General features: G+C 40.9%; 1 protein-coding gene and 1 long non-coding RNA gene across 2 annotated transcripts in view; both read right to left on the reverse strand.

The window, feature by feature from the left end:
* Positions 1–27,971, reverse strand: part of LOC309337183 — a 642,870-nt gene that overhangs the window by 147,197 nt on the left and 467,702 nt on the right. The window lies entirely within an intron of this gene.
* The window catches only part of CNTNAP5 (contactin associated protein family member 5), a 305,914-nt gene that overhangs the window by 137,906 nt on the left and 140,037 nt on the right, over positions 1–27,971 (reverse strand). Inside the window, exons 6-9 of the mRNA XM_081852594.1 lie at positions 23,447–23,631; positions 19,052–19,195; positions 6,728–6,992; positions 4,036–4,185 (exon numbers count right to left, since the gene is read on the reverse strand). Coding sequence (XP_081708720.1) covers positions 4,036–4,185; positions 6,728–6,992; positions 19,052–19,195; positions 23,447–23,631 — 744 coding nt within the window. The remainder of the gene's footprint in view (positions 1–4,035; positions 4,186–6,727; positions 6,993–19,051; positions 19,196–23,446; positions 23,632–27,971) is intronic.

The following is a 27,971-nucleotide window of genomic DNA, read 5'->3' on the forward strand; positions in this document are numbered from 1 at the left end:
ATCAGTTCCACAGCACTTGAGCAAGAAAACTGACACAGGAATAGAATTAAAGCTTCTATATGCCTGGCTAAGCCATGGAATGACCATCGGCTAATACAATTAGGTAATAGTAGCAATGAATTGACAGTTGGCAGATGTCTAAGTATTGGCTCCATGCTGCCTGCTGATAAGGTATGCCCTAGAAACCCTATGCCACCTTTTTCCATATGGCATTTAAATTGCGCTGAGCTTTACACCAGCTTGCTAGGGTCATGTCATCATCTGGGCTAAGAGTACTGCTACGCTGAGGGAGAATCAGAGAGGGGAAATGAAAATGTCATCTGAAAGCAGTTTGCACTCCGGATATAATCGAGGAGCACAGAGTAAACTCTGTGAAATATCATAGGTGCAAAAGTCAAACCAAAAAGAAGTCTTTAATCCCACCACATCCTGCACAAAGGTTAGCAACAGAAGCGTTGCCACAATATAAAAGCAGTCATCATAGCCAAACAGGGTTAAACTGAGGCAAATGTTGTCCTACCCTTCACAGCATAGTGGGTGGGTGGGTGAAGGGGGGTTAAGACAATGTTGCTGTTGTTACAGTATTTTAAAAAGATGCACGCAGCCCATCTTTAAACAGAAGGAAGGAAGGAAGGAAGGAAGGAAGGAAGGAAGGAAGGAAGGAAGGAAGGAACTTTTAGGAAGCAAGAATTTTAAAATCTCCAAAGATAACTCTCAAATACACAGAGGTGCAAAATCTTTCCCACCTTGCTGGTTATTTTTGCTGCTACAGAAAGAAAGATTTGAGTTTATAAGGCTTTATATAGGGGTTAAGATGAACCCAAATGCAGAGAGCCTGTTAATTGTGCTTCCACAAGGGTGCTTATTTAAATTGCTTACAATATTACTGTTGTCCTCTTTCTTGATTTTAATCACAGGAGCTTTGGATGGCATAAATACCCACCAAGCCCCTAGTTTGATAACAATATATTTTTTTTTTAAAAAAAAAACCACACCTTTCAATTTAAAACTGGAATGCAACACTTCATAGTTATAAAGAAAACTGCTAATTTTTGCGCTCTATGGGTTGATGTTTTCAAGGAGTTTATAACACACATCAATTTTGAAGTACATACATTTGTAAGTATTTTATATTCAAATGCAAGTACCACTTATGGTGATTCTAAAATATTATATTTGGCAGTATAATAGTGCAGAAGAACAATTATTTTATTGTGATGCTGCCTTGTCTGAACAAGCAATATGTGACTGGCTCATAGACAAACATATTTGAAAATATGGGAACAAGCAGTGTCTCCTACAAGCCAAAATTCTGGAGCCTTAGCTAATGTCACACAAATAGAGTTTTTGTGCCCACAGTGATCAGTAGCCAAAACGAGGGAATTACATAATGACCAGCCAAACCTCCCAGAAACCTCTTATATGCTGCTAGACTAGAACAGACCATATGATATATACAATGTGTACACATCATACCTTTAAAGCATATTTCAATTGCATTCATTCCCTCAAAGAATTCTGGACAGTGCAGCTTACCTCTCATAGAATTGCATTTCCCAGAAAACACTTAAAAAACTATAGGGCTCAAAGTTCCTTGAGGGAAAGAATGTTCTTCAAATGCCATTTAAAGGTATAGTGTATATGCAATCATAGACTCATGTTTGTAAAAGCTTCTAGATCAGATTTTCTTTGGTCTGAACAATTCAGGTTTCTACTATCCCAGGGTATCCCTTTAGATATTTTCTCCCTGGATCCAATCTCCACTTCATTAACAGCAGCTCAGCTAAACAAAGGACGGTTGTTAGAGGGCCTTCATCCAGAAAGTGATAAACTATCCTCAGGTTTATAGGTCCAAATCCAGAGATTCCTACTAAACAGATACAAGGGAGTGTGTGCATAGTATTTCTGGGTCAGGTGTGTGTTGCCAAACAATTAATTGGCACTATCTACTCTGATTATGGGACATGGGTGGTGCTGTGGGTTAAACCACAGAGCCTAGGACTTGCCGATCAGAAGGTCAGCGATTCGAATCCCTGTGATGGGGCGAGCTCCCATTGTTCGGTCCCTGCTCCTGCCAACCTAGCAGTTTGAAAGCACATCAAAGTGCAAGTAGATAAATAGGTACTGCTCCGGAAGGAAAGGTAAACGGTGTTTCCGTGCGCTGCTCTGGTTTGCCAGAAGCGACTTAGTCATGCTAGCCACATGACCCGGAAGCTGTACACTGGCTCCCTCGGCCAATAAAGCAAGATGAGCGCCGCAACCCCAGAGTTGGTCATGACCGGACCTAATGGTCAGGGGTCCCTTTACCTTTACCTTACTTGGATTATGTTGTTGTTTTATTAATTAAATTAGTATACCACCCTTTAGGTAAATAGGTAAAGGACCCCTAGATGGTTAAGTCCAGTCAAAGGAGAATATGGGGCTGTGGCGCCCATCTCGCTTCAGGCTGAGGGAGCCGGCGTTTATCCACAGACAGTTTTCCGGGTCATGTGGCCAGCATGACTATACCACTTCAGGTGCAATGGGACACCGTGATGGAAGCCAGAGCACACAGAAATGCCATTTAACTTCCCGCCGCAGTGGTACCGATTTATCTACTTGCAATGGTGTGCTTTCGAACTGCTAGGTTGGCAGAAGCTGGGAAAGAGCAACAGGAGCTCACCCTGTCAGGCGGATTTGAACTGCTGACCTTCCAATCAGCAAGCCCAAGAGGCTCAGTGGTTTAGACCACAGCGCCATCCGGGTTCCTACCACGCTATTACCCACAAGTCTCGGGGTGGTTACAACATAAAATCACAGTATAAAAACACAAATTATGTAATAAAAACAAAAACAACCCAGTAACCCCCTCCTTCAAAACACAATTGAAAAGAGCCTTGGACGTCAAACAGTCAAAAGCCTGGTTAAAGAGGAACATTTTTGCCTGGCACCTAAAGGTGTATAATGAAGGCACCAGGACTAGAGCATTGAATCAAGGCATCATATTTCCTCCTGAAGCAGGCAGTCCGTATTGAAGCTGAATGTTAGAAGATTCAGGGCAGATAAAATATAAGGGCCACAAATATATGGAGGCGAAGGCTATCCATGGCTACTAGTCACAATGGCCATGTTCCACTTCCACTGGGTAGGCCTTTGAATACCAACTGCTTGGAATCAGAGGTGAGGGGAGTCCTGCTTGTGTGCTTCTCAAAGGCATCTGGTTGGTCACTGTGAGAACATGATGCTGGGCCATTGACCAGCAGGCTGTTCTTATGCTCTTACATTTCCCCCCAAAGAAAGTGCACACACTCAAATGAGCACATGCATGCGCACACATTGTCCCCACACCACCTTTTGTGTCCATATGTGAGCTCAAATAGTGGCAGATATACAGATGATATGAAGACTGAAGAAAGTGAAGAGGACATACTCTCCTCTGCTATTTCTCCTTCTCCAGCAATGTAAAACTAAGTGGAGGTCACTCACCGAAACAAACAAAAGAAAACTTATCACATGGTCTGGAGATCATTTACAGGAAATGTTTAAAGTGCAATCCAGAGCAGTTTAGGTATGATTAGTTCTGACTGAAAGTAATGAAAAAAATAAGCGCTTATCCCTCCACTGTGGATTTCAATTGGAACTCAGCATGACAAAACCCTGTATAGATACATCCATCATTGACATGAAAAGGTGCAATCCACTCCTAAGCATTATTATCTGCCTTCCCAAAACTTTCTACCATCTTACTTATATCAAATTCATCAGGCTGCATACAAAGCTGACACATTTTCATTTCAGAGGCGTCTGTGTATTTTGTTTTCTCAGTATATTGTGACTTATCTATTTTGACAGCTAACCCCAAAAACATGTAGCTTTCCAATGGTTTGGGAGACATGTGATGATTGTTTACTAACAGATCCTCTTTTTAAAATAAAATGCATACAAACATACATACATAAAATGTAATAGATAACAACATTGGTTCTTTTAAGAAAAACAACTAACAAAAATGGACATCATTTTTAGTCACCACAACAGCACTGGAAAGCAACGTACCTCCAAAATAGTAGCTGTGCCCTGAATAAATCTGTGAAACAGTGGTTGCATGAACTGTAGATGCTACATCATTATCGAGAGTTAGGGTGATGCGATGTCTTCTAGCATTGATGTTAACTGCATGCCACAGACCATCATACAGATTGCTGCCTGGGAAACAAGGAGTGGAAAAGAGATCAACTACTCATGGGGGACAAGAAGGAAGTGGAGGAGGAGGGGAAGCTTGTGAGTAATTACTGTCCTTTAGGGAAATAACAAAACTGTCACTCAGGCAATGTCAGGGGGAGCACACACACACACACCAGGTATAAACAAGCTAACATTAATGAAACTTGTCCCCAGAGCCAGAGTCCTCATGCACTACATGAAGCTGTTACATATATAAATATCTCTATTCATTTCAATGAAGGGGATGGATACCAGTGTATATCCTTGCACCCCACTGAACTAAAGAAGGATGCCTTTGATTTAGAGGCGCTGTAAATCCTCTGTTCCCTCTTTGTCTCACTAAAGAATTGTTGAATTTTAGACTTTTGTCTTCTGCTTTGGGTTCCCAGTTGTTGTTGGACTACAACTTCCATCATTCCTAGCTAGCAGGACCAGCAGCCAGGGATGATGGGAGTTGTAGTCCAATAGCAGTTGGGGACCCAAGTTTGAGAAACACTGCTCTAAATGCATGCTGAGGAGAAGCATTCCCCAAGCTGTACTGAAGCTCCCATCAGCCCCAGCCAAGTTAGAGAAGGCGGATCATGTCCTTTGTTGGAAACGACTCAATTTCTTTAAACCCTTCCACCAGTCTATGTGACTGCATAAAGCAGGCTGGGGTTTATAAGCTTGAATATAACTATTACAAGGACAAAAGGATAAAAAAAGGGGGGTGTTACTTACCAGAACAAGGAGAGCAAAAGCTAAAAGGATTTTGGTTTGGCTCTACTTAGGATTTCTGCCAAATAATTCTATGGCATCTTAAAGACTACTTATTTTCCTTTGTATTGTAAACTTACTCCCTTGGATGCAAGGAAGTTCGTGCATATAAATGCTTATCTTGTTTATAGAACTTTGTCTATTTTTGCTGCAGCAGTTGCTGCTCTAGATTTTAAGGGGCTAGATTTGTTGTTGTGTTTTTACTACTTCTTGTCTTTTGAGTTGCTATATCAGCATGCAATAACCTTCACACTATTATCAAGCCAAGGGCACGCTGTCATGTCAACCACAAACCAGCATGCTGTTGAAATTTTCCCTCTCGCTAGATTTGGCAGAGGGAATAAAAGATGGTTCTTCTAAGCTTGAGTTGCCCAATTTTCACTTCCCTTTAAAACAAAGGATACTGTTTTGATGTCATGTTTCATGTTGGAAAGCCAGGGACTGGCCACCTATGAGGCCTACAAGATCTGTTCCCTGCTTCTCTCTCTGGCTCCTTTCCACCTGACCTGGGTGGGTGGCACCCTGTCTGACTCCAGTTATAAAGGCTGCTGAAAGATGTTTGTAAAGCACTAGTCCATTTGGTGCATAATGGGGAGAATTTGGCATGGACGGGAGATTAACACACCTCTGTTTTCTGCAGCATTCTACAACACTTCTGCTGTGATACTTCAGTTAAGGTGATACTTGAATTTAACTGGTTTGAAATGATACAGTTTGATATTGATGTAGTTTTCTGTTACTGATCTTACTGAAGAGTTTATTAAATAGAATGGTATTTTTGGAGACTGTATTTATTATTCATTCATTCATTTCCCCCCCCCCCCCAAAAAAAAACCCTATACCACCAATGTGGGAGGTTTTTAGACAGAGGATGGATGGCCACCTGTTGTGGATTCTTTAGCTGTGCTTCCTGCATTGCAAGGTGTTGGACTTGATGACCCTTGGGGTCCTTCCAAGCTCAGCAATTCTATGATTCTATGCAGTGCTCCTCCCCCCCCCTTAAAAATGTTTAGGGGTACTGTCATTTTCCTACTCATATTGAAATACTGCTCCTCAATGAGACCAAACTTAGATTCACAAAATGTTTAGAGTTTGGATTTGATATCCCGCCTTTCACTCCCCTTCAGGAGTCTCAAAGCGGCTAACATTCTCCTTTCCCTTCCTCCCCCACAACAAGCACTCTGTGAGGTGAGTGGGGCTGAGAGACTTCAAAGAAGTGTGACTGGCCCAAGGTCACCCAGCAGCTGCATGTGGAGGAGCGGAGACGCGAACCCAGTTCCCCAGATTACGAGACTACCACTCTTAACCACTACACCACACTGGCTCTCATGGTATGCCTACCCCTCACACTGGTATGCCTACCCCTGCATCCCCCCAGAAAAAAGCACTCATTCTATGATTTTTAAAATGCATCAACAGCACTGTATCAAGGAAACCCTGGGTGAACAGATGACTTTCAAACAGGCATCTAAATGTCAACATGGTAGGAACCGGCTGACTTTCACTGTGAACTCATTCCAAAGGGCAAATCATGTGTTTAGAGGAACTTTAATTGTGATGTTTTTTGTTAGCTTCCTAATGTGGATCCAAACACTTGTATCATGGCATGTGTTTGATAAATCTATGGCTATGTTTTCATTGTATGTAGGTACAATAACATATTGATTTGTTTACTGTTCTTTTGAGCTGCTTGGAGCTTAATTTGGAAAGCCAGTATAGAAACAAAGAATCCGAAAGAAAGTAAATGTTTCTATTAGATGTGCAATACCTGCACTAACTCCTACATATTTCTCTGTTCCTTTCTGGATGATGAGTGACATCCTTCCATGCTGGAGGTATAACAAGAGTAAACCGGAATCTTCTGACAGCTCCGTGGATAGCAGCAAACCATCCTTGTTCCACGTCCGAAACTGGAAGCTAACTGACAAGCCATCAAGCTGGGGAGTGCCTGGTAACAGCAAGTAACTGTTGTTGGAGCTGTCAAAGGTGATGGGAGTGATTTGTGGTTCTGAGCAGGCAAAAGTCACATTACCCTGGAAAGTAATAAAAACAAGGGGAGGGTGGAGAGGGGAAGGAGACAATGACAGGCAACCATCAAGCTGTTTTCCCATTCAGTGGCTCTGAATATGCTGCAGTTATCACAACAGGAGGACAGGAATATAATGTACCTTTAGGATTGTGTGTATGTGTGTGTGCAACATATAGAACCAGACAGTTTCTCAGTTATACAGACACTTCCTTGCTGATTTCCATCCTACTGGTGTAGAGAATGAGTGCTTTGCTGCAGTTTTAAACAGGAATAGGAGTGCATTTGCACATTCATGCCCTGGGCCAAGGAAATACATATACACATACATAGTGTTGCACTGGCTGGAAAACAGAGCTTAGACTTGGCAGTGGGGTGAGGTGGACATCCTTCTACAAGCCTTGACAGGGTTGGTGGCCATAGAACAGCAGCCGAATCCATGCTTTGCATAGAAAAGATACCAAGGCCAGGGTCATTTAACAACAGGGTTGGGAAATATCTCTACATGAGACCCTGGGTCACCACAGCCAGCATCTTTACTGGACTTGATGGACCTGCAGCCCAGTAAAACATGAGAAGAAAAACTCTTCACAACTTAAGAGGGAGGAGGGGAAAAATTTGCTGGGACCATTGGCTAGGTTTCCCAGGGCTGAAGAGCCAACTGTTCCCTACCTCCTGATGTATAGGAGTCCAATGCTAGTCCTATATGCTGCCCTACACAGCATGTGCCTCCATCAAGCTCAGTGGGGCAGGATGATCACAGCATTGTGGAGGTGTATCCACATTAACTTTGTATATGAATCTTCTTGGTGAGTCAGTTTGGTTTATTGTGTTTAGCAAACAGCCCTTACACACAGAAAATAACAATTACAGATAGGTAGCCGTGTTGGTCTGCCATAGTCAAAACAAAACAAATTCCTTCCAGTAGCACCTTAAAGACCAACTAAGTCAGTTCTTGGTATGAGCTTTCGTGTGTGAAGAAGTGTGCTGAAGAAGTGTGCATGCACACGAAAGCTCATACCAAGAACTGACTTAGTGGGTCTTTAAGGTGCTACTGGAAGAAAATAACAACAACATGAATTAGGGTTGCCATATTTCAAAAAGTGAAAATCTGAACAGAAAAATTGTTGAGCTGTTGTTGGCCAAAGTTGTTGAACTATTTTTTGCAAAATCTCACAAAAAGACATTTTTGAGCTATTTTTAAAGGAAATCTCCAAAAAAAAAGACACTGTCAACATGGGTTGCCATACGTATGGATTTCTTTGAACGTTTAAGTGATTTCCTTCCAGACACTCTTTACGACTGCCGATTGCTGGCTATGTCCAGGAAATTCCAGACGTATGGCAAACCTAACAGGAATAAAACAAATTCCTTCCAGTGTGTATCTGAAGAAGTGTGCATGCACACGAAAGCTCATACCAAGAACTGACTTAGTTGGTCTTTAAGGTGCTACTGGAAGGAATTTGTTTTGTTTTGACTATGGCAGACCAACACGGCTACCTATCTGTAACTAACAGGAATACTGCTACTAATAATGGTTTACATTTCTACTCCCTTACCCCTAGTGGATAAATCATTTTTTGTTTCCCCCTCAAGTTTTGTTACAAGAAATTTAGATGTTCTAAAGGATATCTCTATCTCGACGTTGGGCAGCAAAAACAAGTCTTTAATCTTCACCTTGAACTGATCTTTGTTCACTTTCACTTCAAAACCAAAACTAAACAAACTCTCACTTCCAGAACACACTGCTTCCAGATGACTTTAAGTTTAGTGTGGTGGGACAAATCCTACCATTTATTTTTCTGACTAACTTTCTGACGAGTTCTATTTCAGTGAGTGTCGGAGCTCTCAGAGCTTGATCTCAACATTCGATCAGATCTAAACGCTCTCCTGAATGGCAGCTGGACTCCCAGTGCCTTTATTCTTGGCAATTCCATTGTAAATTAAGGAATATAGCAAGCAATTAAGAATAAAGGAAGAGAAGTGCATTCACAACTTTCAAAGATAGTACACAGGGTTTTGTGGACAGGGGGAGAGCTGCAACTCACTTGCTTTTGAACCAAGGCACTTTGTGAAATATCAACTGAAATCTGATAAACCCATTCAAGTAAAAGGCCTTCTGTGTGGTGCGGTCTCTCATTAGAAATTATATCTCATTCTAACAGTATTATTAGAATGAACAAAAGATGAGTGATTTGCAGGAAGCTATATGGCGCTTGGGGATTCCCTTATTGAAAAGCTAGGACAAAATGATGGAATAGCTTCTTATCATTTTCAATAGCTTTGAACAATTCTTAGTTGACAAGGGGAAATTAAACAAAGTTCTGGAAAGATGTTTAATTTGCTGCTAACTGAAACAAAAGCTTCAATGGGATCTTTCTCTCTTTTCCTAGATTACAAGACAAAAGTACACTGGAACAAGGAATAAATGCATTTCAATAAGTCCAGTTTGAATGACTTCTTATCTTTAACACCTCCAAAATGATTTCAGCCAGAAGGTGGAGTGAAAACCTAATCAAAAACCATATAAATGCCAAACTATGCCAAACATTTTCTCAATAAAACATCTGCCACATTTGTAGGGAGTGGGAAGGATGGAACTGGGGGGAGGACCTTGGTGGAGCAAGGGTATTCTCTCTTTTTTTAAAAAATAATATTCATTAAAGTTTTAAAAAATTACAGAAAGAAAAAGTAAAAATACCACATTAAACAAAAACAAAGCAACACATCACTCTATATATATATATATATATATATATATATATATATATATATATATATATTTGCTTTCGTAGATTTTCACGGGTACAGGAATGCAGGTTTTGGTGTCCTCGGGTGTCTTCCCGTGTAAAAGTTGGGGTGTCTAGGCGACGTTTGGGGTGTCTAGCCGAAAGCACCAGCCTGAAGATGACGAGTGAGACCTCGTCGAAACGTCGCCTAGACACCCCAACTTTTACACGGGAAGACACCCGAGGACACCAAAACCTGCATATATATATATATATATATATATATATAAACAAAACAGAGAAATAAGACCCATTAAACAAAAACAAAAACGCAGAAAAAAATACATCAGATCTCCTCATTACTAATCTTTCATTAGCTTATTTCCTTGACCTCCTCCTGTGTGTGTGTGTGTGTGTGTCTTAGTTCTTAGTGGAAAAGATCCAAGAGGAGGAGACAAGGCTTTCTGCATAACCTGTGAAGCAATCCTGGCCATGTGTGTCCTTCCAGACCTGGAATAACCCAACCCCATTCCCACAATATATTGGATGTTATTTGTCAGGGACCATGCTGAGAAGGGCTGCATTGAGGAAGAATGATGGGAGCCACCCCCTCCTCCTGATCCTGAATCTTCCCAGAAGCTGGAGGACAGTATAGATTTGGAACAGTGGTTTGCAGAGGGGCATAGTTGAGAAGGCAGAAGCTGGGAAATACTGGATGGGGAACAGTTAGCAGAAGAAACACTAGAAGAGAGAGAGTTAACAGATTCACAGTCTCTGGATAGTATCCACTCCCGTCTCCCAAAGTCCAGGAGAGCTCAGAAAATGGCAGAACAGAAAACACAGCAGCTCAGATTAAAAAACGTAGGAGTAACGTAGATTAATAGGGACAGGAGGGGGTGTGATTCTTAACTGGGAGCACCGCCATTTCTAGGAGATATGTTCTTTATTCTCTCACTGTGATTATTAAAGTTTCTAAGTGGTAAGAAGACACATTTTCCTTGGTTCTGCTTATTTACTGCCACGTTGGCGGGAGGGGCGGGGAGCTGATTCCCTGAAGCCTTACATTATTAGATGTTAATCAGCCAACAGCCTGGGTGAAGAGAAATGTTTTCATCTGAAACCTAAAGGTGTGTGATGAAGGTGTCAACTGAACCTCCCCCTGCTCCCCCCCCCAAAAGCTAGTGATTCTTGAGCTGCTAAAGATTTAAGTTCTCCATTTGTTCCCTGCTCACACAAGTCATAAAAACATGTTAAGTCTTCCCTGGAATGTGCAGAAAGCACAGAATGTTCACAGCCCAATAATAGGGCTCTGAAGGTTGTGAGGCAATTTCAAATTGACCCTTAAAAATATGATTGCTTTATTGTTTCATCTGATGAGAAGATGCCATGGGCACTGCTTCACTTTATCATAATCCAATGCTGGCTGAGGTCCAGATAAGATTGCCAGATGTCACTTATTGGATGTGATGGTTGTTTAGTGCAAAGACTGTCTTTTGTTCCAGTACATCCAGCCTTGCAGAACATGATATTCTTTCCATATGCCAGAACCGCAAGAACTCGGTTAAAGTTCGTACAACAGATGGCCAAATTTCTACTGTGGGCTTCCCCCCACTTTTTCTTATTTTGGGAATTTTGATGTATCATGTCAAGATGCAGAGCAAACACAAATTTGAAGTGAATAGGGTAGTGATAGGGCAGTTGATAGCAGCCATTGCTCCCAGTACGATTCTGAGCACAATTCAAAGTGTTGGTGCTGACCTTTAAAACCCTAAATGGCCTCAGTCCAGTACACCTAAAGGAGCGTCTCCACCCCCATCAATCAGCCTGGACACTGAGGTCCAGCACTGAGGGCCTTCTGGCAGTTCCCTCACTGTGAGAAGTGAGGTTACAGGAAACCAGGCAGAGGGCCTTCTCGGTAGTGGCGCCCGCCCTGTGGGACGACCTCCCATCAGATGCCAAAGAAAATAACAACTATCTGACTTTTAGAAGTTTTTAGAAGTTTTTAATGTTTGATGTTTAGGGAAGTTTTTAATGTTTGATGTTATATCATGCTTTTAATATTCTGCTGGGAGCCACCCACCGTGGCTGGTGAGGCCCGTCTATATGAGTGGGGTATAAATAATATATTATTATTATTATTATTATTATTATTATTATTATTATTATTATTAATCTCCCTGGATCTGGATCCTAAAGGAACATGGTTGTGGTAAGCAGACAGATCCATCATTTGTAGATCTGACTTACAAGATTTCATTGTTTGTCTGATATCACTGTTTGATAACACTTTATACACCCTCCTTTTTCATAACTGAATTTTGCTTTCTTTAGAATTTGGGAGTGCAGATGGTTATCCTGCAGCCATTGCAGGTTTGTACCAGCAGAGGGTCTATGCAGCTCTTAGAACGTACATCACCAGGCACATCTGGACTGAGTTGGTCAGCCTGTTTCCTAGCAATCTTCCTTAATAATTGTGTGCAACCAAACATGGCAGGGGTAGATGTTTCCAGGGCTAGTCTTGAGGCTTAACAACTTTGCTTGTCAACTTAATGCCCCATTTTTGTTCTGGATGGCAGATATATTGTGGCCTGTTCTCAGTTCAGGAGGTTGCACGGGATGGAATGGCAAATAGTTTGTCATCTCTGTGGGTAATTTAGAGACCTTGGTCCTTGCTACAGGTTACCTAACATTCCCTAAATGAATGCTGAAAAACTGTTGACATTCCTTTTTCTAAGGAACAAAGTAAAGATACAGGAACTTTGTCCTCCTTTTCATCTGGTAACTAATTGTGCAACCCTACTGGTACGTTTGCACACCCATATCCAAGGCAGATGAATTTTTTGAGGTGACTGAATGTATATTATAAATGGAACACAGTACAGCCACTGTTTCTGCGCAACTGAATACATACAGTAGGGGCCGTGCTGGCTAGCCAGCTTCCTTTTCAGCACTTCTCACTGATGGATTTGGTGAGATTAGCATGAATGAGGGTCAAAACCACGTGAAAAAATGACACTAGATCTTAGCTTGTCCCTAGTGCCTTCCCTGGAACAGTTGCTATTACAGCTGAACTCACTTTAACTGTAAAAGAAAAGGATAAAAAAAACCCTCAAACTTTTCCCTAGCTGTGAAATAGAATAAGAAGTTTCTAGCCTCCAGAGGGAAACTAGAAGATCAGACATGTCTAGCTGCTAAAAACTCCATCTAGCACTCATCTGGCATTTACGAACTCCATCGAGTCCAACGTTTCCAGTCTGATTAACGATTCCTTTAACAGGTACTGAAATGTACTCCAAAGGGGCTTCTGCTGCTGTTATTACAATTTGAACTTCCTAAATTCAGGCAATTAAACAGAGATATTTAACATTTCCTTGGTAGATACTGCCTTGACCCTCATCCACTTGGGAAAGAGGTCTGTCACTATCTATTTTCAGGAGTAACATGGCAAGCAAGGGAATTTCCTTGGTTGCAAACAGGCCATTGTAAAAGCTATCAAAGCAGATACAAATTGTTTAGTTAAAAACATTAAGTGAGAGGCAGTGCATATTTGGAGCATGTCTTGGCATGCAATATCACCTTTAAAAAGAAATCACCTAGCAGAACCCTAAGGAAATGCTATGTAATCTGACTAAGAGGAGGTCTTAGCAATCATCCCGAGACTGTCTCTGTGTATAGCATCAATGAGTGAAACTTAATTCTCTATTTCCTGCCTATTTTGCTGATTACTCAAGTGTGGATTACTATTTTATCAGAAGAAAGTTGAAGTCTGTGAGTGCGGGTGATGAGGATAATTAAATTCCAGCAGTTACAAACCCAGAAGACATAAAAGTAATCTCTCAGCTCAGTGTCCCATCTTACGCTGATGCTGCTAGATTTAACACCTGGGTGAGTGCTGAGGGTGCCTTTCAGTTAGTCTGGATCTTCAGCTCCTTAAACTTATCATCTTGGGTCTTCCAGAAGGAAGCATTTCTAAACATATTAATAAAAAGTGTATGGATAATACAAGCATTGTGTTGGAATACCACAGTTAGGATGTCACAGAAATTCTTTGTGTGAAGTCTCATGCACAGCATTCATTTAAAGCACACTGCTTCCTTCCCAAAAGCATGGGAACTACAGTTTAAAGGTGATGGGGATTGTAGCACAATGGCACATAAACTACAGCTGCCATATTTCTTTGAGGGAAGCCATGTGCTTCAGATTTGCTGAAAGTGAAAGGTGAAGCACAAGGCCTCCAGTTAACCCAAATAAAGTTGAAGCAGGGTTGGGATTTCTAAATTATAATACTTTTTGTATGCACATACGTCCATATTGGAGCAGTTATGAAGGGTGCTCACATGTAAAAATACCATTTCCTTCTTTAAAATATTTGGGAGAAATGGTCATTTCTTTCTTGGCCTCGAATTACTCAAACTTTGATAGGAAAGGCCACAATTGATATGCAAAAGTCCTCTCCATAAGTGATGTGATACACACATGCATTTTTCATTCAGTATCTGAGTACCTGAGTATGTAACGATTTCATAAGAAATAATCATGATGCTCTCATTATGCAGGCAAAAAGTGAAGAAGAACGTAGCTATTCATGCTGATTATTAGAAATTGTTTCAGAGATAATTTTTAGCCTTGCTTTGAAGTAGAAGTCAGAGAAGAAGAAGAAAAATCTCCTTAAGGAAGGCCTGTACTTACTTAATGGTCATATAAGGAGGATAATGGGGTCTTTTGTCAGCAGAGAGGACACTTCAATTATTGGGATGCTCTTAATACAGAAGCTCTACTGTACATAACTAAGCTAATATTTTCAGAAGAAAAGAGGTGAAGTCACTGATTGTCATTAAAGAGCAGAGGTTCTCATATACTTGAATTCCTTTCTTGGGAAACTTTTATGTCCCTGCTCAGAAAAGTATCAGATAACAGAACTGAAAGGGCTCAACAGAATGATATTTCATCCCTTTGAGAGACTTTGAGGATCATATGCTTGGCTAAGCAATTCTGAATTTTCTTTATCTGAGTCTCCTAAGCTTTTAGGTCACTGGCCAACAGTGCAACAAAAGATTTTACTGCCTTCACGCTTGCGGTAACCGAGCATTATCACTTCATTACCTGGTCCAGTAGCTGAGACGCAACTGCAGAGGACAGCAGCAGCCAATTTTAAAAATCATAAATCATTCTACTAAGAAACAAAGGTAAAAACAGAAAAGGGAATAATGGACAAACATAATACAGATAGCTTGATATTTCCCTCTTTTCAATAGAGAAGGAAGCAGAACCAAAGGCTTGTCTTTCAAATTCACCTTGCCAGACAGGACAACTAAAAGTGGTGAAATAGCACAAAGGCAGATTTAATACTTTGTGCCGAGTCAGGGGTATAGTGGCCTAAAACCTATCCAGTTTTATTCACTAGGACTAAAATGTTTTAATACTTTCATTAAAACACATCATTAAAATGGAATGCACTAGTGCTGCATTCATACCAGACATTTAAAACACATTTTCCCCACACAAAGAATCTTAGGAACCAGAGTTTGTTATGGGTGCTGGGAACTGTAGCTCTGTGGAGTGGGCTAAACCACAGTTCCCAGGTTTCTTTGGGAGGGGTGTTTTAAATATGCTTTAAATGTGTGGTGTGTATGCAGCCTTGACTTCTGTTTGCCTTCCATATTCATTTCTGAAAACCAGTCCTTTTCAAATGATTGGAATCTGCCTTTTACATCCTACTGGGCATCCTACTGGGCATTCACCCTATTGGGTGTATCTGAAGTAGCTCATTGGGTCATGGCCACAGATGGCTGGTTTACAGAATGCAAAAGTAAAGTAGGATATATTACTATGGACTGCAGGTAGAGGACGCCTTTTTTTGAAATAATCCCTGCAAGCAATACCCCAGCACACCAGTCTTCCTGTGCTACTTTTCTACTTGAACAGAATTGGACTTGGGGGATGCAATTACATTTTTAAGTTAGAGGACTTGAATAGCTGTGAGGCTTGCCATTCAACTGTCCATTGACTTTTATTTGCATTCTTCTGTTAGAATTAATTGTCTTTTGTACTGTTAGGAGAGATAAAAGGTGTTCAATAGCTTTTAAAAAAACTGGGGGAGTGTTTGTGAAGAAAATCAAAGCTGAAACATGACTGGAGTTAATAAGAAGTAAATGTTTTGGTTGCCATGTTAAATAGCTGTGAATGTGCTATAAAGATATAGGATTTGGTTTGACCTCACCAACCTCTGCATCTGGCTATAGAAAAATAGGCCCTGGCAGCTTTCTAATGGGGTAATGGGTCATCAGCCCACCAAAGATTCCCCACCAGATCGTAAATGAACAATAATTCAGCAGATCAGCATTCTGTCCCATTATCCAAAAATAAACATCAATGTTCAGTTAATTTCTTAGCTTCATCAGTGGCCAACGACTAGGAAAGTTTTCTGCCAGTGTCTGTTCAGCAACGCATACCACAACCACTTCAAAACATAGCTGGTTATATTTTAAGCCTGTCTGACTCCAGGCAAAAGGGAATGAATTGAATAGTCTCCTTCCATTCATAGAAGAATATTTGATCTAGGAGAAGATTCCACTAACAGAAGAGTAGGCAATTTCTGAGGATAACCCCTGCACCCTTGAATACTTGCTCCAGAGGGTTGCACGGCATGGAAGATTTAGCATCCTCCAGTGGAGCAAATACTCTTTCACAACCAGAATGACTCCTCCTGTTGAAAAAACTGGCACCATTGGATACAGCTCCCAACCTTTTGTTTCCTTGCTTCTGACCTGAAAAAGTCCTCTGTGTCCTGCTATCCATCTGACGTGCTTTGATAATAATAAGGGTTTTGAGATCAAAGGTACTCAATATTTCCTTAAAAGTGAGATTAACATCTACGTGAGATTTAAGGTGCTTCAAAGCACTTTACTGGTGGTGTTTAGAATTCACAGAAAGAGAATGCATTATTAGCTTAAATTCAGCTGTCACTGAGAATTTTTATTTACGCTTTTGATACTACCCATTTTGGTTCATTTCCCCAGACAGCCCATTTTGTTGCCAAAATGACCCATTATTCAGAATTGTCATTCCCACAGTCTGCACTGGCGCCTGACCCTGAAGCCTCAACGTTGCATGAGGGAAAAACACATGCCTGCTTGTTAAAGAAAACAAAAAGTCATTTCATTTTGCTGTTAGATCTCACCAACACCTGAAGCTCTCCATGGCATTTCAAAATTCAAGCTAAGTGGTTGAAGAAGAAGAAGAAGAAGGGGAAGGGGAAGGGGAAGAAACTGTGAAAGGTCTCAAGAATCTTTTTATGTTGGTGGTATATTTGTAAATTGCATAAAAGCCTATTTATTGATTAAATAATAATAACAACAATAACAACATATTGTAAAATATCTAAAGTGGTGTACATAATGCTGCTGTGCTTATATTATCAGGATTACAACTTATTTCAGATAGGGCCGGCCTGCCCATGAGGCCAACTAAGGCAGCTGCCTTGGGCAACAGAATTCCATGGGGGCACCCTGCCTGCCCCTGCCACTGTCCCCAATGGAGAAGTGAGGAGAAGCTGGTGCATGATCCAGGTAAGCAAGACTTTGGCAGAGAGGTGGTGGAAGGGGACAGCACCTTCCCATTTTACCTCAGGCAGTGAAATGGGATGGCCCATCCCTGATTTCAGATGTTGCCAGCCTAGTGCCCATGGGCACCATGACACACATGAAGGCTTCCAGTGGTTCTCCAGGGTAGGTACTCCAGACTCTGAGCTTTCATTTAATACATAAAGAGTCCCTATCCCCCCCAGAAAGAAAGTTAGGTGGCAAAATAATTCTAAGTGATTTATGTGAAATAAATGGTGAGGATACCTTGTATCTTTTTCTGGGGGAAAGCTCTGTTGTGTTATTATCCAACAAGTGTGTGTGTGTGTGAGAGAGAGAGAGAGAGAGAGAGAGAGAGAGAGAGAGAGAGAGAGATCCACAATTAGGACCAGCAGGACAAGGCTGACTTCCCACATAAAACAAAGTTCTCAGCAGTGGTTATCTATTTTTGTGTTACACTATACTCTCCATGGCAGACATTTTGGTTTATGCCACACCCGCTCCATGGCAGCCTTTATGTGACTAGCACCCCTAACACTCTCTCAGTTTCTGCATCTGAAAGGCACCCTCTAGTCCATAAAGATTGGTGATCCCAGCCTTATTTTTAAAAAAAGAAAGAAATACACTGCTTTGAAATTTCATAGTGGTTTGCAAATTAAAAACACATACAGGAGTACCAATTACATGATACAACAACAAGGCAGAAACTAAAATGATTTAGGGTATAAAGAGATGCAATAATGTCCAGTAAACAAAGCAAAGCATACAACACATCAATGGTTGGTTTTCACAGGGAATTTTTAAGCCAACTTTGAAAGGGTAGCAGGGAAGAGGCAGCACAATCTTTCTTGCAGAGGGCTCCTGCTCCTGGTGGATGCTCATCTAGCATCCCCCTAAAATAAGATCTGTAGCAGGACCTTGTCAGATTATCTTAAGTGACAAGATGACAAAAGCCTCATATGGGAGGAGGCATTCCCTGAGATTGTCAGGAGATACTCACATATATTGGAAGCATGTTTTTTCACAGAAAAGCATAATGAAGCTAGAACCCTTCCAAGCCTATGTGCCTATTCTTTTTATAGCTGCATATGCAGATTGTGAGAGTTCTGCCATAAGATAATAGGAAGCTGTTGGGTTTGAATTCTTGCTAGACCTTTAAAATTGGTTGGCCACAGTTAGAATGAGATGCTGGGCTAGGAAAGGGCAGAGTCAAGGGATAAGTTTAGAAAATTATGATCCTATACACATTAGCCTAGGAGTAAATCCCATTGAACTCAATGGGGCTTGGTGTGCTCCATTGAAAATGGAACTTACTTTTCAGTGGACATGCAGAGGATTACACCATTAGGCAATCTGTGTATGAGAGAGAACCTGAAACTCAGGAGGCAATCCAATGCATTAACCATGGACCTGAAAATCCATTTTCAAGAAGTTTTTCTCAGAATCTTATCTTTTCTATGTCATGTAGTACCTATGATTATAAACCTTCTTCCCCCCTTCTATTCCCTCCATCTTGTGTAGCTTCTTCTAACAGTTCTGAGTCCACTTAAATCGGGATCCCTGAAGCTTTCAAACATGCCTTTCAATAACTCTTAGCTTTGCCCCAGCCTTCAAGCACATCTTTTGAAGAAGCAAATTGTGTGCATGATTTGCCAGATGTAAGATAAGAGCCTTTTGCTTGGTAGAGCAAGCAGTACCTGTCAACAGCGACAATTTCAAGAAAAGTACAAATCAGCAAATATGTATTGGGTTCTTACCACGATGTAGATCTGTGGCTTTCGTCTTTTTGCCAGGTCAATGATATTGACTCCATTGTAATAAAGGTTCTCAATGCAGCCATGGAAATTTTTCTTCAGAAAAGTTCCTGGTTTGCCTGGGACTGGGATTCCTCCAAAACTGAGCTTTGGGACAAGAACAAATTCAACACTCTTATAAAGAAACCTCTAATAGCCATAACATGGAGAAAGAGAGAGGGAGGGAGAGAGAGAAAGTTCTTGCTTGTGGGTACACAGGGAAAAACAGACCATAGAAAACAGAATAAAGAAGTTGTTTCATTCCAATGTACTTCATTGTCAAATACTAAATGACAAAAAGAGGACAAGATTTAGAAGGACAAATTTCAGTAGATGAAGACTTTTCATTGCCTGCCACACTTTTATGGTGTATTTATTTTGCAGTTTTTCTGTAAAGCAATTTCATGCTCAGAAAGAATTTTGGCTAATCATCAGTATGACTGATAGGACAGGATGAATCCTAAAATAAAATTAAGAACCAGACTGGCAATGACAATTAATACTGGAGAATGTTTGTAGTGAAATTCATTTAGAAGACATCTGAAGGCTGCCCTGTTTAGGGAAGTTTTTAATGTGTGACATTTTAACGTATTTTTAATCTTTGTTGGAAGCTGCCCAGAGTGGCTGGGGAAACCCAGCCAGCCACGCTGGGTACAAATAAATTATTATTATTATTAATTATTATTATTATTATTATTATTATTATTATTATTATTATTATTATTATTCCCCCATAAGAGAATTCTAAATTTGCTGGTCATTGCTGTACCCAAACCTTTGATGCAGTGTCCCCTTCTTTCTCCACCCCTAACTGTTTAATAAAGTTTCAAAAACCCAATTAAACATTAGTCCTGATCCCCAAATTGACCCAGGGCTGGATCTGGGGTTAGATGGCACAGAGCAGGTTTGCCTCATCCAGCAGGGTTTGTTTGCAGGCGTAGGGAGGTCTTTGCACAGGTCTACTTCTGAGTAGAATTGAGAATTCCAGTTCTGCAGCAGCCATGATGAAACCTTGAACCAAGTGGTCTTCATGCTGGTTTAATTAATCCCCCCCCCCCACTGGCTTCATCAGCTGTGGCTCTGCCCATTGCCAGCAACCAGCAACCCTGACAGAAAAAAAGGAAGGTGTATGGTTCAGTAGAAGATTATCTGCTTTACAAGCAGAAGGTCCCAGGTTCATTCTCTGTCATCTCCTGGTACAGCTAGGAGAGACTCCCTGGAGGAAACCTTCAGCAGCCACTTCCAGTCAATGTAGACAATATTGAACTAGAGAGATGGACCAATTTGGTACCAGGCAGTTCCCTACAATGCTTTAGTGGGGGATGAAATTCTATCCAGCACAAGGTAAACACTGCTACCTGGACAGGCAAGACACCTACTTGTTTGGTCTGAACTTCAATTTACTGACCCTCAAGCAGTAAATGACCAAGCTTTAAGCTGGTTCAATAATTCTACTTCATCACCTGAATCAGATTTAAAAGGTAAACAGAGCTGGATGACATATTGATGACACCTCACCCCAAATCTCCAAATGAGTTCACTGTCTTCATATATTAAATAGTTGGGGTGGGAAAGATGGGATCCTGTGGCACACCACAGCAGAGAAACTAAAACAGAACTAAGCAGTAGTCCCCCAGCATCAACTTTTGGAAGTTTTCATCCAGTGGGAATAGCTTTCCAAGATGGATACCATGACTGATAGTAGCAGAAACTGCTGAGAGGCTTGGGGGTGATACAGCCTCACCCCAGACACCCACACCCACATATTTCTTTTGGCATAGGTCAGAGGGTCCAGTCTTCTTATGTTCAGTGCCCAAGTCTGAAATGCATACGGTAAGGTCATACTTGAGAAAGAAGGCAACAAAACCTTGTTTCAAGTACCTCTGCACTATGATAGTCATGTGTAATTTTAAGGCCCATATTAAATGTAGTACTGGCAGAAGGAATTCTATTTAAAGACTAGCTCTTTAGCTGGGGCTCATTATTTCTTGTTTCAGACACTTTGCAACCTCTGCTCTTTCTTCCTGAGGGTTTATTATCATTATTATTATTTTAAAAAAGTCTCTAGCTCAGGGATCCCTTTCTGTGGATAGTTTTAAAACAAAAAACCAAAAAACCAGGGCAATCAATATCAATTACACTGCACCTTATTGGAAAAAAAACAGTTTCCTTAGTGATCAGTAATATTTTTAATTACCAGACTAATTGTTTTAGTTCCCTTAGCTAGGTCTTTAATCCCTTAAGTGTGCTAAGATAAAGTTTCATTAGTCTAGTAGTTGCTGGGGTGAAGCAATGGAGATATTAAAGCTAAGGAACAAACCTAGTTTCTTTTTCTGAACTGGTCTTTAGGTATAAATTGGCCTGATGCATACTGGGATCAAACTGATTTGTATTATGCTTGGAACTTAACTCAAAGAAATTCATGGGAGAAATTCTACAGACTGATGGGTGCATTTCCATGTCACTTCCATATGTGTTCACTCTTGTCTGTTCCTTTCCCATTTCTGCATTAATATTTAAATATATAATATGATGGAAATTCATAATTTAAATAAGCACTTCTAAACATATTTCTCCCATAGCGTGTATGCAAAATATATTGTGATACATTCTTTGAATGAAGAACTGTGTTTGAAAATTTTTGAAGCATGAAAGTACATTGATAGCAGACCAAGTTAGTTCAAATTAGATTTTTTTCAAGCACCCGTGAAACAGAATAAATCAAAGTATATCACCATTGCAAAGTTACACATGGTCAAGTTCCACCGAATCAGTGGAGCTTCACTATGACCCAGTTCACATGTAATACCAAATGATGGTTTTATGTTGCATGAGTGAGAGTCATGTATTCAAGCCTAACTTGTCAAATGTTCTAACTCAAGGGCACAAAGGGGGAAAAAGTTAGCTAAAGGGGGTGGAGAGAAAGAGAAAGAGAGAGGTGAAGAGAGTGTGAGCTTGAGAGCTGTATAATCCTCCTAAAATGGTACACATTTCTGTTCCAAGGCAGGGATCCATCTTGGCGCAGAATGATGCAATTCACACCTTTGCATTTGGTTGCTCATGTCTGCCAAGCCTCTTGGACTAATGAGATTCCTCTGTATCTGTAGGCTGCTTGCTTTCCTCTTTCTCTGCCCCCTTTCCTAGCAGTTTAGATAAGTCTGCTGCTCCTTCTGCTGTGCTTTTGCTAAGTAGGTTTTGTGAGGAGTCACGTTAAGCAAGCATGATGTTCCTTGGATGCTTCAATGCTGTAGCCAAATGCTGATGTTGCTTGATGTTGTGAAGAGAGAGAGCGGGGGGCGGACTTTCAATCCACACTTTTGGCTCCTTTCCTCTTTAAAGGATTTGTTCCTGGTTCACTTTTAATTCAAGAGCAGATGGCTTACCAGTGGCAAATTACAGGTGCATGGCTGACCTTGGCTGTCATCCTGTGCACATTGTGAGGATGGCAACCCCCACACCCTAACACTGGAAGGGAGCTGTTCCTATCTTCTAGCAGTAATTAATAACTGAACTGCATCATACCAGATGTGGTGTTTAGGGGAGTTTAACCCCCCCCTTCAATGTGGCTTGGAGACAGTGCAATAATTGCTATTTTTGTGTGCGATTAGCTTTCTTGGCACAAACTTTCAGGATAGGAGAATAGAAAACTGCCTTATACTGAGTCAATCTATTGGTTCATCTAGCTCAGTAGTAGAAGAAGAAGAGCTTGGATTTGATATCCCGCTTTATCACTACCCGAAGGAGTCTCAAAGCGGCTAACATTCTCCTTTCCCTTCCTCCCCCACAACAAACACTCTGTGAGGTGAGTGGGGCTGAGAGACTTCAGAGAAGTGTGACTGGCCCAAGGTCACCCAGCAGCTGCATGTGGAGGAGCAGAGACGTGAACCTGGTTCCCCAGATTACGAGTCTACCGCTCTTAATCACTACACCACACTGGCTCTCTGTTTGCATTGACTGTTTGCATTGACTGGCATCAGCTTTCTCTGGTTACAGGCAGTGGACTCTCTATGGCAGGCATCTCCAAACTCGGCCCTCCAGATGCTTTGGGACTACAACTCCCATCATCCCTAGCTAACAGGACCAGTGGTCAGGGATGATGGGATTGTAGTCCCAAAACATCTGAAGGGCCGAGTTTGGGGATGCGCACTCTAGGGTCTTCTGCATGGAAAGCAACTGAACTACAGCCCTTCCTCTAATTTCATGTGTGCACTCCTTCTGCAGTAATGGAGTAAGTAAATCATTGTTTGATAAAATAGCATCCCTGCTATCACTAAAAAAGCCAGGTTGGATTGGAAAGCCCATCTCCCTGCATCATTTCTCTTAGGACAGCATACGCTACACAAAAAAAGTCTGACGCACCTCATAATCAATGTTCAAGTCATCTGAATCTCCCTTGGTTCGGAAATGCTGCATATACTTGTCCACCGTGAAGTTCACCTGCTTATTGAATCGCTCGATGAGGACCGAGTGCCAGTGCTGGTCATCCAGGAGACTGCCCAAGGTGACGGATGTGTGACTGTTGCTGAAACGCAGCTTGGCATCTCCTGCAGGGGCAGCGAAAAGACACAAATTGCAACTGACCCATCGATTCTAAGTCTCCGGTACCATGCTTCCGAAATGATTAGCAGCTAATATGTTATGACTGGTGTATGTATGCAGCCTTGACTTGGCCACCACCCCTTGCAGAGAAGCAGAAGCAATACCGTTATCAAGAGCACAAGATAATATCACCAAGGCAACTATCGGTAAACAGACAATAAACATCTATAAAAATGGCAAAAGTAGTTTCTTTCCAAAATAGGTTTTATCTTAAACAATTGCAAATGCAGTAATAAAGAGTCCACTTGTGATATACTCCATCTTTGTTCTAAAATAGTGTTCAGGGCACCTTACAAAAATTCCACTCATGCCTACAATATATGCATACACACACACACACACACACACACACACACACACGGAGAACCTAAAACTGTATTTTAAGAAGTAGCCGATAATCAAAAGAACCATTGCAGAAGGATTAAAATGATCATGTAGTGCAGAAATCATGGGTGACTAGACTGGTTGGGTCCCCATGACTTCCTGGAAAAGTGTGCCATTTTCTCTCACATGGTAGGACCCTACAAGCAGATTAGCACAGGGGAATAAGTCCTTTGGGTATTCCAGCCCCAAATCATGTACAGTTTTATAGGCCAATCTAGAGCTTTTATTGCAGTGACAAACATACTGGCAGCCAGTAGAGATCTTGAAGAACCAGCAAAATATGATTACTGTGGTCAGTCCCCATCAATAAATTGACCATGTATATTGGTTCAGTTGTGACAAGCCAATCAGCACTTCTATTTTGTACTCCCTCACCATCACTGTTACATGCTTTACATTGCTTCCATATTCCTGACACGTAAGAGCAAAAAAGCAGAATGACCTGGTGCTGCCGCAGGACTAAGGAATGGGAAACAAACCCTGATTCACACTTTTTGAACCAATATGTGTTGTGAAATGTTCAACATGTTTTGCATCACAAACACACACACACAGCTGATAGAGAAATTACAAAACTTAGCGTTGTATTCAATGTAGCTGTATGGCTGGGGTATGTATGTGCAGTCGCTGGGCACTTTTCTTCCAAGGAAATATTGGTGGCTCTTGACTTCAAAATGTTTGTCCATTCCTTCAGTCCTAATGCATAGAACTTCAGCCTCCCTCTCTTTGTAAAATCAATGGGATATTCTGAACTCTCTCATGAAAAGCAGAGTGACTAATAGTGTCAAATAACTCTGTTTAAAACTTCCTTTCAACAATGGATATTTTACAATTGTAATGCACTAATCTCCTTTAGGTATAGGAATAATAGGAATCATTTCCAATGAAAAAATAAGAAAGAAAGAGATTAGCTGAGGACAAAGCATATTAATGGGTTTATGTAACAAGGGGAAAGCTCTTGAAAGTTGTCACAAACATAATTAATCAGAAAAGGGAAGATGAGAAAAGGCTTAAAAAAAACTAATTCTCCTTTTAATGCTTTTAGCTCAGTCTCTTCAGATGAAAATAAAATCTACTTAAATATAGCACATATCAACTGATCATAGAATCAGATGTCACCTCATTTTAACCTAGACTAGGGTTGCAATCCTACACACACTAGCTGTGAGTCAGTCACTCTGAATGGGATGTGTTAGATTGCATCTAAAGGTTCAAATCTTATATACACAACTGGAGTAAGCCACACTGAACATAGTGGGACTCACTTCTGAGTAAATATACACTAGTATAGATCAGGGTGGGCATAGGGTAGACTGTGGTCCATTGATGAACCATTAACCAATTTCTGGTAGACTACATACCATATTTACACGAATTCAATGCACCATTGAATCTAATGCACAACTCAATTTTCAAAACCTTGAAACCAAAAAAGTATTTTCTGGCACCATCAAATCTAATGCACACCATAATTTTCAAGATATAATTTGGCCAAAAAAGGAATGCATTACATTTGAGTAAATACTGTAGTTGTTGAGTTTATTGCAAATAATGCTAGTTGAGGTGGCAAAACACTTAATGTTCTCAAACTAGAGACCATTTTCAGGAGACTTAAATGGAGTTGGCCTGTTAAGTGTAAAATCCCCTCTTTAAAAATTTAATAAACTTTGGTAACTATTGGGATTCTATTTCTTTTAAGTGCCCACTATGAACTTTATTGAATTTAAGAGTGTGCTACAGGCATCCCCAACCTGCAGCCCTCCAGATGTTTTGGCCTACAACTCCCATGATCCCTAGCTAACGGGACCAGTGGTCAGGAATGATAGGAATTGTAGTCCAAAACATCTGGAGGGCCAAAGGTTGGGGATGCCTGGTTTACCATCTTTGCAAATCTTCACACTAGGGCAAGGATGAGGGTGAGGTGCACAACTATTTGCAGATCAATCTGACCTGGTTCTCTGTGATGGAATATCGTAGATGCTAATTCATACAGGGATTATCTTCTCTCAAATCAAAGCATTGTTGCAGTTTTGCTATTACTACTGTTTGAGAGTTGAAAATGCCTGTTTTTTATGTTTATGTTTTGTCTGTTGTTTCTTTTGCTTAACGTGAAATTTCACAGAAAACTATTAGACTCTTTCTTAACCGAAACATCTGAACAATTTCATGAGAAATAATTGGAACTTTGAGAAGAAATTTCTAGTGGTGGGATGATAGGTTACATGTACCCATGCTGTTGGTGAAGCATTCACCACTAATTTAAAAGTGGCAAAAAGTTAATGTACATAAAAAAGGCCCCAGAGCAGGCCTTCAAAGCTTGGAGCCTACTATGCTAAACTGCAGAAGTAAAACTGCAAAAGGAAAAGCCTTGTTCTGCTATCTACCTGCCAAATTGGAGAAGTAGGCACTGGGGGCTATCAAGCACTCAACAGGTCACAACACAAGATTGGTGGGCTGCATTTGGCTGTATGAATCACTAGTTATGTAGGCATGCCTAAAATTCACCCATCTAAAAATACAGATTGAGAATTATTATTAGTTTCTGCCTTAACTTTAGCAAGCTTGTCACTATCCAAGATGTGTGTCTTCCGGTAAGGAAACTTCTTATAAGAAAGCACTATTGTGCAGAAGAACTAATATGATGAAATTCATTTTGTTATTTTCAAATGTCTCTCTAACATATACTGCCTTGGTTCTTGCTATGTATTGTTACAATCTGTCTAGTGCTCTTTTGCCACCCACAATCTTCCTCCTACTTGCCTGATGCCCCTTATTCATTTTGTCATTTTAGAATTTTGATCTGTTTCCTAAGGGGAGGGAGAGGGAGAGGGAGAGGGAGAGGGAGAGAGAGAGAGAGAGAGAGATCGCTATGCAATGATGTTTTAAAATAATTTCCATCCATGTCTCTGATTAAGGGAATTTTAGGCCTGGGGGTCAAATGCATCCTTAATGGACCTTGGGACTCTCCTCAGGCCACATTCCCTCTTCTCTGAGCCATATCCCTCACTAGCCCTGCTTTGCATCCTTAGCTTTTTGGGGGTTTCTTTCACCAGGCTGTCCTTGAGCTCTGATAACACTTCTCGCTTGCCTGGATGGAAGATAGATAGGGATGTGTCAGTGTGAAGAAACTAGTCTATTTCAAAGATGTTAAATTCACATTTGTTATTATACCAACTTTTGCCTCTGATCCCACCCACCAATGGTTTGTACACAAACACACACACACACACACACAGAGAGAGAGAGAGAGAGAGAGAGAGAGAGAGAGAGAGAGAGAAGCAAATGAGGTCCTCAGCCTGAAAAATGTTCCTGCCCCTGGGATATAGTATAACAGATCAGGGAAACCATTGCAGAAGACAAAATCCTTTATTTCTGAAGTAGGAGAATGTGGCTCAGGAAATATCACATGATACTGAATTATTATGATTTAACCACAAGAGACAGCTCTCTTAGCTGACAATAATGAACAGTTGCACTAGGTTTACATTTCAAAAAGAAGGAAGAAACAAGAACCAGAAATAGGAAAATAGGAAGGGTTTATTATTATTATTGTTGTTGTTGTTATTGTAATTGTTTCTCCTTGGAGAACCTGATGCTATCTTTATGCTTCACATGAACTCTTTTTCTGTACACTCCAGACATTTACTCCAGGCTTTCTTATTTTCCTTGCTTGATTGCATACCGATAGCTGAATGCAGCACACACAGCTAACGCACCTCGCCCAAGGCAGGTGTTCAATTACAGGGAATCAAAGACCTGTTTTCTGCGTGGACAGAGATGACCCAGCGCAGTGAAGAGCTGCAGCAGCTGTGAAATGAATCCTTGAAGTGGACAGATGGGCAGGAGCACAACCTCAGCCCTGAAATGATCATCTGAGAAAAGAATCATCTTCTAACCAAAA

Source organism: Podarcis erhardii (assembly GCF_964252035.2).
Source record: "Podarcis erhardii genome assembly, chromosome: 1".
Classification (NCBI taxonomy): domain Eukaryota; kingdom Metazoa; phylum Chordata; class Lepidosauria; order Squamata; family Lacertidae; genus Podarcis; species Podarcis erhardii.